At 44.5% G+C, this 12,391-nt stretch overlaps 1 protein-coding gene across 1 annotated transcript in view; it reads right to left on the bottom strand.

Annotated features, from left to right (window-relative positions):
* Positions 1 to 435: 435 nt before the first annotated feature.
* The window catches only part of LOC106570026 (elongin-A), a 34,923-nt gene continuing 22,967 nt past the window's right edge, over positions 436 to 12,391 (bottom strand). Inside the window, exons 10-12 of the mRNA XM_014141916.2 lie at positions 8,849 to 8,978; positions 7,241 to 7,386; positions 436 to 1,253 (exon numbers count right to left, since the gene is read on the bottom strand). Coding sequence (XP_013997391.1) covers positions 1,192 to 1,253; positions 7,241 to 7,386; positions 8,849 to 8,978 — 338 coding nt within the window. The 3' untranslated portion in view covers positions 436 to 1,191. The remainder of the gene's footprint in view (positions 1,254 to 7,240; positions 7,387 to 8,848; positions 8,979 to 12,391) is intronic.

The raw sequence follows: 12,391 nt of genomic DNA, 5'->3' as shown, positions 1-12,391 counted from the left end.
TAATGTATAACTTTTAGAGATCACTAATGTTAGCGTCCCCACTACAACAAAACATTTCATTGAAATACCGTTGAATTCTATTAATTCCTGTGGAGAACTGCTCCTACTGGCGTGGCCTCAAAAGCCTCTCAATAGCCAAAACATAGCATCTGCAATCCAGGGTTTGTATACATAATTGTTTTATGCACAGTCAGATTGCACAGCCACAAAGTCAAAATTGACACCCAGCATCCATTGCATATTTCTTTCAGTAGTCATTATTACAGTGATACAATATAAAGCTGAACAATGACATTCTCTGTTCTCAGTGTGGGGCATACAGAATGTACCCTATTACAGCAACTTATTCAGTGGACTATGGCTTGGTTCCATTGCTAGATTTGAGCTGTGTTTTTCAACATCAACACAGACCGAAGAAAATAGACCATTAACATATGAGGGCAAAAAGTCAATTTTATTAAAAATGTCCATATAACATTTATTAAAATCTATTAAAATGACTATTTCATCCACTTCCATTTGGGTCTGGGTTCAGGGTGACCCAGGGGTCCCAGAATTTAAAATAAATACATACGAGTGAAGCTGCAGGGTCCTATCACTTGCTCTTTACTCTCTCCCTTTTTGTGTTTTCCTCTTCCCGCAGTCACTTCATTCCTCACTCATCACAGTGAACCAGATAAAAGTAGGGATGCACATGTGGTTCAACACTGAACACAGTAGGAAAACAAGGTGTGGATGCACTGGAGTAAAAGGATGTCTACTCAATTGTATTTAAAAAACATGACTGACTGTAACAGCACTATGTAGTTTGATGTCTTAACTTACGCGTACCATAATAAAGAATAGTTCTGTGTATCAGAGTCCCTCTGTAGTGTGATACTGCTTGTATGAACTTGTAACAAATGACTAGTTTCACCTTTGAAATGTTATTTTGTCTGTGTGTGTACAAGTGTGTGTTTGCCAGGGTCAAACTGGGAACAGTTCAAAATAGAGGACATAATTGTGTGTGTATTTAAGAAATGCTAAAATAATGGAATAAATCTGTGTGTGTGTGCGCGTGTACACATGTCTGGTCAGGACTTGTAGATCTTCCATAATTCATTGAATAAAAAAAAAAGAAGAGCTTAGCTCACTTAGCTCCTACATTCTCTCTTCCTCTCAATAACTCCATACATTCATCTCTCTCCAACTCTATCGGCGGGAGAATCTGTTCTTGAAAGCTTTGATAGTTTTAGCCATCATGGGGGCGATTTCTGCAAGACAAACAGACGTGACATTGTAACAGCAGAAAAGTTAGCCACACAGACATGTCAGCTCAACAAAGATTGAAGTCAAAATGTCTTAAAATCAGAAAATATATATATTTTTTAACATGAATGTTGAGTCCAATTGTTGAAAGAAAAGGTAATTTTTTTGTCCATTAAAATAACATCAAATTGATCAGAAAAACAGTGTAGACATTTGTTAATGTTGTAAATGACTACTGTAGCTGGAAACGGCAGATTTTTCATGGAATATCTACATAGGCATTGTCACAGGCCGGCTCATAGCCTGTGGCAAAAATGAGGGGACATGAACAACAAGTATAGGCCAATCAAAAGGTTCTTTATTGTAAACCAAAAACTGTTACCTTTAAACAAAGAAAAAGGAATGAGGTGTGGAAATGTCATAATGTAGGGTGTATGTAAAGTGCATGGATGCATGAATCTGTGTGTGTGAACATGACTGAGTGGAAACTAAGTAAACCTACAAAAGGAACAAACAAAACAGGATCACACCTGGAGGAGCAGAGAGAGAGAGTGGTTAGTGAAGCAGTTTAAATACCCTGAGCCCAGGTGGCTCCAATCACGCCAGCTCCAATCACTAACGACCCTCCTCTGCCTGCATGAGGAACCGCCCCTGCACTGCAGAGGAGGGGCCGTGACGCCCCCCTCCTTAAAATGAGGGTCCCACCCTGAACCCAAATTTCGACCCAACATATTTAAAACAATCCAAAATTCCCCCCCCCAAAAAACAAAAAAATGGAAACCAGTCCCGGCTCCTAGCAGTAGCCCCGTGTCCCCTAGCTGACTGTCCCCCCTCAAACTCAGCAGCCCTGGTACCTGGGGAGCAATTTAAGAGGAAAGAGGCGCAGACAGCCCGCAGAGGTCAGCAGAGAGAAAATACAAACTAGGTTAAAGGAGCACAGGACAGAGCATCAGCAATGATACTATCCTTACCACTAATGTGTCTAATATCCAGGTTGAATGGTTGCAAGAACAAAGCCCAACGGATCAGGCGCTGGTTGGGATTTTGCAGGGACTTCAGAAAAATAAGGGGGTTGTGGTCAGTGAACACAGTTAAAGGGGTCAAACCAGAACCAACAGACCTCGAAGTGCTGTAAAGCCCAAATGAGACCTAAAGCCTCCTTTTCAATTAGAGAATAGTTTTGCTGATACTTATTACATTTCCGGGAAAAGAAACTGACTGGACACTCAACATTGTCATAATTTTCCTGGAGAAGCACAGCCCCAGCACCGATTTGACTGGCGTCTACCTGCAATTTGAAATGTTTCTCAAAATTTGGTGTTACCAACACGGGTGCCAAACACAAAAGAGCCTTAACTGCATCAAATGCCTCTTTACACTGGGTGGACCAGATAAATTCAGCCTTGGCCTTCAACAGATTGGTCAGTGGGGACACTACTACCAAAAAGTTTTTACAGAAAGCACGGTAGTACCCCGCCATTCCCAGGAAGCGCATCAGTTCTTTCTTTGTTGGAGGGCTGTGGGAACTGCTTCACAGCCTGGACCTTGGCTTCCACGGGACAGACAACACCCTGACCAACAACCTTGCCTAGGTATGTGACTGTAGCTTTGGCCAACTCACACTTTGCCTAATTGATAGTCAACCTGGCCCACACCAGTCTTTCGAACAGGGCTCGCACTCTACAGACATGCTCCTCCCAGGAGTCCGAGTAGATGACCACGTCGTCCAAATACACGGCACACCCTTCCAGACCTGAGACCACCCGATTCATCAGCCTCTGGAAGGTGGCTGGAGCATTCCGCAAACCGAAAGGCATCACTGTATAAGAGAACAAACCAGATGGAGTTATAAAGGCAGCAATTTCACAAGCTCTTTTGGCAAGCGGTACTCGCCAATATCCCTTTAAAAGATCAAATTTGCTAACATACTTTGCTGACCCAACTTGATCAATACAGTCCTCCATCCTAGGAAGAGGGTAAAGGTCTGCTTTCATAACATTGTTAACTTTTCTATAATCAGTGCAAGGGAAAGTGGAATCAGACTTTTTGACCAGAAGACAGGGTGAAGCCCAATTTGAACAACATGGCTCCGCAATACCATTGTCCAACATATACTGCACCTCTGTTTCCAATTGCAGTCTCTTCTCCTTAGATGAACGATAAAATCTCTGTTTGATAGGCTTAGCATCTCCGATGTCTATGTCATGCTCAATTAAGTGGGTTTTCGATAGAGTGTCAGAAAACAAAACAGGGTAGCTTCTAATAAGAGCTACCAATTCATCACGTTTCTCAGAGTCTAAAGGATCTACCAAAACCCCAAGGTTTTGCAAAGTCGGGGAGTTTTTCAACCGACCTTGTAAGACCTCATCCGAAACCCTAACTACCGTAAATTCCGGACTATAAGCCGCAACTTTTTTCCCAGGCTTTGAACCTCGCGGCTTAAAACAATGACGCGGCTAATATATGGATTTTTCCCGCTTTCAATTTTTTTTTCTCCAAAAAAACACATTCTGTGACGTGCTCAGTTTTTTGGCGGCATGAAGCTTTCATTAGACCAATGAAATTGCCGAACGGGTTAAGGTCAAACAACTTTTTTGTTTACTGTTTAGATTAAATCGAGCGCTCTCAAACTTCCCATCATTCTGATTACGGTAGTCATTTTGTCACCCTCATCATGGCAAAGACACGGAGAAATGCATATGATGCAGCTTTCAAGTTGAAGGCGATTGATCTGGCTGTTGGAAAAGGAAATAGAGCTGCTGCACGGGAGCTTGGTCTTAATGAGTCGACGATAAAAGACGTTGGAAACAGCAGCGTGAGAAATTGACTCAGTGCAAAAAGACAACTAAAGCTTACTGCTAATTTTAAATTTTTTGTTACAAGCCGTGTTTCGTTAAAGCCTATTTATTTTTGTTACAAGCCGTGTTTCGTTAAAGCCTATTTATTTTTGTTACAAGCCGTGTTTCGTTAACCTGTTATGGCTAGGGGGCAGTATTTTCACAGCCGGATAAAAAACGTACCCGATTTAATCTGATTATTACTCCTGCCCAGAAACTAGAATATGCATATAATTATTAGCTTTGGATAGAAAACACTCCAAAGTTTCTAAAACTGTTTGAATGGTGTCTGTGAGTATAACAGAACTCATTTGGCAGGCCAAAACCTGAGAAGATTCCATGCAGGAAGTGCCCTGTCTGACAATTTCTTGCCCTTCTTGATTATCTCTATCCATTACAGAGGATCTCTGCTGTTACGTGACACTTCCTACGGCTCCCATGGGCTCTCAGAAGGCGGCAAAAAGCTGAATCGTGGCTTTGCAGGCTCTGGCTGAAAAAAAAGTAGCGCGTTTGGGTAGTGGCTGGTTACAGTACTGTGAGACTCAGGCGCGTGCCCGCGTCGACCCCATGCCTTGTTTTCTTTCGTCTGTTTACCTAAACGCAGATTCCCGGTCGGCATATTATCGCTTTTTTACGAGAAAAATGGCATAAAAATTGATTTTAAACAGCGGTTGACATGCTTCGAAGTACGGTAATGGAATATTTAGAAATCTTTTGTCACGAATTGCGCCATGCTCGTGACCCTTATTTACACTTCGGATAGTGTCTTGAACGCACGAACAAAACGCCGCTATTTGGATATAACGATGGATTATTTTGGACCAAACCAACATTTGTTATTGAAGTAGCAGTCCTGGGAGTGCATTCTGACGAAGACAACAAAGGTAATCAAACTTTTGTAATAGTAAATCGGAGTTTGGTCAGGGCTAAACTTGGTCGGTGTCTAAATGGCTAGCCGTGATGGCTGGGCTATCTACTGAGAATATTGCAAAATGTGCTTTCACCGAAAAGCTATTTTAAAATCGGACATATCGAGTGCATAGAGGAGTTCTGTATCTATAATTCTTAAAATAATTGTTATGTTTTTTGTGAACGTTTATCGTGAGTAATTTAGTAAATTCACCGGATGTTTGCGGGGGTATGCTAGTTCTGAACGTCACATGCTAATGTAAAAAAGCTGTTTTTTTATATAAATATGAACTTGATTGAACAAAACATGCATGCATTGTATAACATAATGTCCTAGGGTTGTCATCTGATGAAGATCATCAAAGGTTAGTGCTGCATTTAGCTGTGGTTTTGTTTTTTGTGACATTATATGCTAGCTTGAAAAATGGGTGTCTGATTATTTCTGGCTGGGTACTCTGCTGACATAATCTAATGTTTTGCTTTCGCTGTAAAGCCTTTTTGAAATCGGACAGTGTGGTTAGATTAACGAGAGTCTTGTCTTTAAAATGCTGTAAAATAGTCATATGTTTGAAAAATTGAAGTTTTCGGATTTTAGAGGAGTTTGTATTTCGCGCCACGCCCATCATTGGATATTGGAGCAGGTGTTCCGCTAGCGGAACGTCTAGATGTAAGAGGTTAAAGCCTGTGTAAAGTTCATTTGTTTCAATGTAGCGGTAGGCACCTGCGGCTTATTTATGTTCAAAATAATATATATTTTTTAATTCAGTGGGTGCGGCTTATATTCAGGTGCGCTTAATAGTCCGAAAATTACGGTACCTCCTCTTCTCCCCCCTCCACAAAGTTAAAGCCACAAGATGCAGTGACTGGAGCAGCAGTCAACGCTGACCTCACCGCTGAAGTGCCTTCCACTTTGCTTAGATCACGGGAGTGATAACATTTTAACAGGTTCCCATGGCATAATTTAGAGGACTTCCTATGACCAGGGGTTTCAATAAGATAGTTCAAATCTGACACTTTGCGCAACACAGTGAAAGGACCACAGTATTTTGCCTGAAAAGGTGAACTTACAAGAGGCAGAAGTGCAAGTACTCGATCACCGTGACTAAACTCATGCAGCTCAGCCTGTCCGTCATATTTCAGTTTCATTTTCTGTTAAGAACATTTTTGTTTTTCTTTCGTCAGTTCACAGTCTACACAACTTCAACCTAAAACCATTTAGGCCCATTATCAGCAACTCCTGTGTTCCAATGGCACGTTGTGTTAGCTAATCCAAATGTATCATTTTAAAAAGGCTAATTGATCATTAGAAAACCCTTTTGAAATTATTTTAGCACAGCTGAAAACAGTTGTTATGATTAAAGAAGCAATAAAACTGGCCTTCTTTAGACTAGTTGAGTATCTGGAGCATCAGCATTTGTGGGTTCGATTACAGGCTCAAAATGTCCAGAAACAAAGAACTTTCTTCTGAAACTCGTCAGTCTATTCTTTTTCTGAGAAATTAAGGCTATTCCATGTGAGAAATTGCTAAGAAACTGAAGATCTCGTACAACGCTGTGTACTACTCCCTTCACAGAACAGGGCAAACTGCCTCTAAACAGAATAGAAATAGGAGTGGGAGGCCCCGGTGCACAACTGAGCAAGAGGACAAGTACATAAGTGTGTCTAGTTGAGAAACAGACAACTCACAAGTCCTCAACTGGCAGCTTCATTAAATAGTACCCACAAAACACCAATCTCAACAGCAACAGTGAAGAGGCGACTCCGGGATGCTGGCCTTCTAGGCAGAGTTGCAAAGAAAAAGCCATTTCTCAGACTGGCCAATAAAAAGAAAAGATTAAGATGGGCAAAAGAACAGACACTGGACAGAGGAACTTGGCCTAGAAGGCCAGCCTCCCGGAGTCGCCTCTTCACTGTTGAGACTGGTGTTTTGCTGGTACTATTTAATGAAGCTGCCAGTTGAGGACTTGAGGTGTCTGTTTCTCAAACTAGACACTCTAATGTACTTGTCCTCTTGCTCAGTTGTGCACCGGGGCCTCACACTCCTATTTATATTATGGTTAGTGCCAGTTTGCTCTGTTCTGTGAAGGAAGTAGTCATTTACAACATTAAAAAATGTCTACACTGTTATTTTGAATGGACAAAAACTGTGCTTTTCTTTAAAAAACAAGGACATTTCTAAGTGACCCCAAACTTTTGAACGTTAGTGTACATTTCTGCACCCATTTTCTCACACACACGATACTCACTTTTGACCTGTGGCTTGTTGTCTCTTGCGCTGGGGCAACCCCCACCGCTGGGGCCTGAGGAGCGAGCGGTCTCAGGGGGACTGTCGTGAGAGGAGGAGTGGCTGGGCTCAGCCAAGTGAGAGCTATAAGACATGGCTGGCCTTATTCTGGAAAAAAAAAAAAAACAGGAAGTTTCATAATAGTATGTTTTCAATCCTGGGGGGCATTATAAGCACCATCTACATCATTTAATAGTTCTCAGAATCAACATTTCAAGAAAGTTTCAATTTGCTCTTCTTTACTCATGTAGCCTAGCTGCTATATCCTCAACCTGTCGTCAGATTGAACAACTGTCTCGCTTTCTTTTCCTGTCAGGCTTTCACAATGTCTCTGAAGCTTGCCGTCTCCCTGCATGTTCGGAACGGCCAGAAAACGTCAGAATTTCTCTCTCTATTCCATTTCATCCTCCAGTGTGTTGAAACTTGATATCTTATGGCTACTCATTCATTCTTCAAAACAAGACATATTTGCCTCAAATTTTGGATACAAATATGCTGAAGTGCATATTATCTTAAGTTAGCATTCAGCCAAGCATTTCTGTGTATATGAAAATGTAAGTGCCAGTATAACCAAATGTTTGATGGTGGTGGAGAGATTAAAGGAATTCTGGAATGTTTGTATGTGCTCTTCTCTTTCAGCCTCCCCATCCTCACCCTGACACCAGATTGAACACTGGGAAATCTTTAGATTTAGTCTCTTGCTTTTCCTGTTTAACATATGGTCCTCTGGCTACTCTGGCATCCCTGAAGCTGTGTGTCCTCCTGCAAGTTCAGAACAGCCAAAAAATGTCAGGGGGAGTTTCAGCATTTTATTTCAATGTAAGGAATCGTAATCCCTCTGCGTGAACTTGATAACCTTTATAAACTTCCCATGATGACGTTGCCACAATTCACAGAATCATAACGGTTGGCCTCCCGAGTGGCACAGCGGTCTAAGGCACTGCATTGCAGTGCTAGAGGCGTCACTACAGACCCGGGTACAATCCCGGACTGTATCACAACCGGCCATGATCGGGAGTCCCATTGGGCGGCGCACAATTGGCCCAGCGTCGTCAGGGTTAGGGGAGAGTGTGGCTGGGGGGGGGCTTTACTTGGCTCATCGCGCTCTAGCGACTCCTTGTGGCAGGCCGGGCGACTGCAGGCTGACCTCGGTTGTCAGTTGAACTGTGTTTCCTCCGACACATTGGTGCAGCTGGCTTCCGGGTTAAGCGGGTGGGTGTTAAGAAGCACGGTTTGGCGGGTCATGTTTCTGAGGACGCATAACTCGACCTTTGCCTCCCGAGCCAGTTGGGGAGTTGCAGAGATGAGACAAGATCAAAATTGGGGTGAAAAACAGGGTAAAAATATTTTTAGAATAATCATAACGGTCAACTTGTTGATGAAAATATGATCTAGTGAACCTTTGAGAATAAGTTTGAGAGTCTGAATTACATGTTAGCATACAAAGTTACCATTCAGCCAATCATGTCTTCAGATAAGGAAATGTAAGTAGGAAAAAATAAACATGGAAGTGCCAACATGCAGTACTATGCAGTATTTGATAGTGGTATGCACACCAGTGTCCACATACTTGATCGGAGCAGCAGCTGCGGTGGAGCTGGCAGTGGAGGTGCTTGTGGTGCCAAACTTCTCCTGTCGCCGGCGGACATCACGTGGAGGTTTTGCAACCGAGTTCACAAATGCCATTTTAACTTGTCGACCTGCGAGGAAAACACACACACATACAGTACCAGTCAAAAGTTTGGACACAAATTCCTCATTTAGGGGTTTTTCTTCATTTTTACAATTTTCTATGTTGTAGAATAATAGTTAAGACATCAAAACTATGAAATAACATATATGGAATCATGTAGTAAGCAAACAACAGTCCAACAAATCAAAATATACTGCTCAAAAAATAAAGGGAACACTTAAACAACACATCCTAGATCTGAATGAAAGAAATAATCTTATTAAATACTTTTTTCTTTACATAGTTGAATGTGCTGACAACAAAATCACACAAAAATAATCAATGGAAATCCAATTTATCAACCCATGGAGGTCTGGATTTGGAGTCACACTCAAAATTAAAGTGGAAAACCACACTACAGGCTGATCCAACTTTGATGTAATGTCCTTAAAACAAGTCAAAATGAGGCTCAGTAGTGTGTGTGGCCTCCACGTGCCTGTATGACCTCCCTACAACGCCTGGGCATGCTCCTGATGAGGTGGTCGATGGTCTCCTGAGGGATCTCCTCCCAGACCTGGACTAAAGCATCCGCCAACTCCTGGACAGTCTGTGGTGCAACGTGGCGTTGGTGGATGGAGCGAGACATGATGTCCCAGATGTGCTCAATTGGATTCAGGTCTGGGGAACGGGCAGGCCAGTCCATAGCATCAATGCCTTCCTCTTGCAGGAACTGCTGACACACTCCAGCCACATGAGGTCTAGCATTGTCTTGCATTAGGAGGAACCCAGGGCCAACCGCACCAGCATATGGTCTCACAAGGGGTCTGAGGATCTCATCTCGGTACCTAATGGCAGTCAGGCTACCTCTGGCGAGCACATGGAGGGCTGTGCGGCCCCCCAAAGAAATGCCACCCCACACCATGACTGACCCACCGCCAAACCGGTCATGCTGGAGGATGTTGCAGGCAGCAGAATGTTCTCCACGGCATCTCCAGACTGTCACATGTGCTCAGTGTGAACCTGCTTTCATCTGTGAAGAGCACAGGGCGCCAGTGGCGAAGTTGCCAATCTTGGTGTTCTCTGGCAAATGCCAAACGTCCTGCACGGTGTTGGGCTGTAAGCACAACCCCCACCTGTGGACGTCGGGCCCTCATACCACCCTCATGGAGTCTGTTTCTGACCGTTTGAGCAGACACATGCACATTTGTGGCATGCTGGAGGTCATTTTGCAGGGCTCTGGCAGTGCTTCTCCTGCTCCTCCTTGCACAAAGGCGGAGGTAGCAGTCCTACTGCTGGCTTGTTGCCCTCCTACGGCTTCCTCCACGTCTCCTGATGTACTGGCCTGTCTCCTGGTAGCGCCTCCATGCTCTGGACACTACGCTGACAGACACAGCAAACCTTCTTGCCACAGCTCGCATTGATGTGCCATCCTGGATGAGCTGCACTACCTGAGCCACTTGTGTGGGTTGTAGACTCCGTCTCATACTACCACTATAGTGAAAGCACTGCCAGCATTCAAAAGTGACCAAAACATCAGCCAGGAAGCATAGGAACTGAGAAGTGGTCTGTGGTCCCCACCTGCAGAACCACTCCTTTATTGGGGGTGTCTTGCTAATTGCCTATAATTTCCACCTGTTGTCTATTCCATTTGCACAACAGCATGTGAAATTTATTGTCAATCAGTGTTGCTTCCTAACCTATTTTTTTGAGCAGTGTATATTTTATATTCTTCAAAGTAGCCAACCTTTGCCTTGATGACAGCTTTGCACACTCTTGGCATTCTCTCAACCCGCTTCACCTGGAATGCTTTTCCAACAGTCTGGAAGGAGTCCCCACATTTGCTAAGCACTTTTTGGCTGCTTTTCCTTCACTCTGCGGTCCAACTCATCCCAAATCATCTCAATTGAGTTGAGGTCGGGTGATTGTGGAGGACAGGTCATCTGATGCAGCACTCCATCGCTCTCCTTCTTGGTCAAATAGCCCTAACACAGCCTGGAGGATTGTTGGGTCATTGTCCTGTTGAAAAACAAATGATATCCCATCTGCTTTGCGCTTAGTGGGACTGGCCTATCACTGCAGAATGCTGGCATAGCCATGCTGGTTAAGTGTGCCTTGAATTCTAAATAAATCACAGACAGTGTTACCAGCAAAACATCTCCACACCATGACACCTCCTCCATGCTTCAAGGACGGAACCACACATGCGGAGATCAAAGGTTACGTATGTAACCACGGTTATGTGAGCTATGTGGATCACTCCAATTTATTGGTATTACTCCGCGGCGGAGGGATACATCCGAGGTGAGGATTTACAGATTTACTCCCGTGTACACATGTATCACGGCTGGAGTCTGCCCCTATATATACAGACCCCATGGCCGCGACAGACGTTCTCCAAATCATTTTAGAAGCACCTCTAGCACTGTAGAGGATTGGAGTGATCCATATAGCTCACGTAACCTTCGTTATGTTTCACTATATTGGATCACTCTAATACATTGGTATACCCGTACCAGATTTAGCTGGTGCTAGAGGGACCTGGCCAGCCAGCAGCGAAGTCCTAGCGCGGGACCGAGATGCAGGGGCCGTCAATGTGGAAGGGGGGGGGGTCCTGGCACAGTCCCCGGAAGGGAAGGCGACGCCCAGGACCGCTGAACCAACCGCAGGGGGAGGTGCCATATTTACCCGATAGCACCTAACAAAGGTGCAAAAGGAAGCACAGCTGGCCGCAGCACAGATATCATGAGGACACTCCTCTCAGTAGAGCCCAGGACATAGCCACACCTCACGTTGAATGTGCCACCACAGATCCCAGCACTGGCTTGCCAGCCAGTCGGTATGCTGTCGTAATCGTGTCCACGATCCAGTGAGAGAGCCTCTGCTTTGAGAGCCCAGCCCCCAGGACTCTCTCACCATAGCAGACAAAGAGCTGGTCTGTTGTTCTCACTGACCGTGTCCGCTCCACATAGGCAGCCAGTGCCCGCACAGGGCAAAGCATGCCAGAGTGAGGCCTAGACTCCCGCCACTGCCGGGGGGGGGTCATAAGCAGACAGGATAAAAGGGATGTTCACATGCCTGTCTGATAGAACCTTCGGGAGGAATGAAGGGTTGGGGTGGAGAGATATACTCCTCCCACCGGGGTCCATCCGGTAGCACTAAGAACGTACCGAAAGAGCATGGAGCTTACCCAAGAAAGCCACCATCATAGAGAAGTGTTTCAGGAGGGCAGACTCCCAACGGTTCGAAAGGAGGCTTTGCCAAAGCTGCCAAGACCAGATCCCAGCTCGGCATTGAGCGGGTCCTAGCTGGATGCAGGCGACGAACCCACTTCATAAACCTGGAGACCAAGGGATGGTGCCCCACTGGCTTGTCCATCCACCCCACATGGCAGGCAGCTACAGTAGCCAAATGCTTTCTCAGTGTAGAGGCTGCAAAGCCCTC

Source organism: Salmo salar, chromosome ssa14, assembly GCF_905237065.1.
Source record: "Salmo salar chromosome ssa14, Ssal_v3.1, whole genome shotgun sequence".
Classification (NCBI taxonomy): Eukaryota; Metazoa; Chordata; class Actinopteri; order Salmoniformes; family Salmonidae; genus Salmo; species Salmo salar.
The sequence above is the reverse complement of the archived record's forward strand: the minus strand, read 5'-3'. Positions and strand labels throughout refer to the sequence as shown.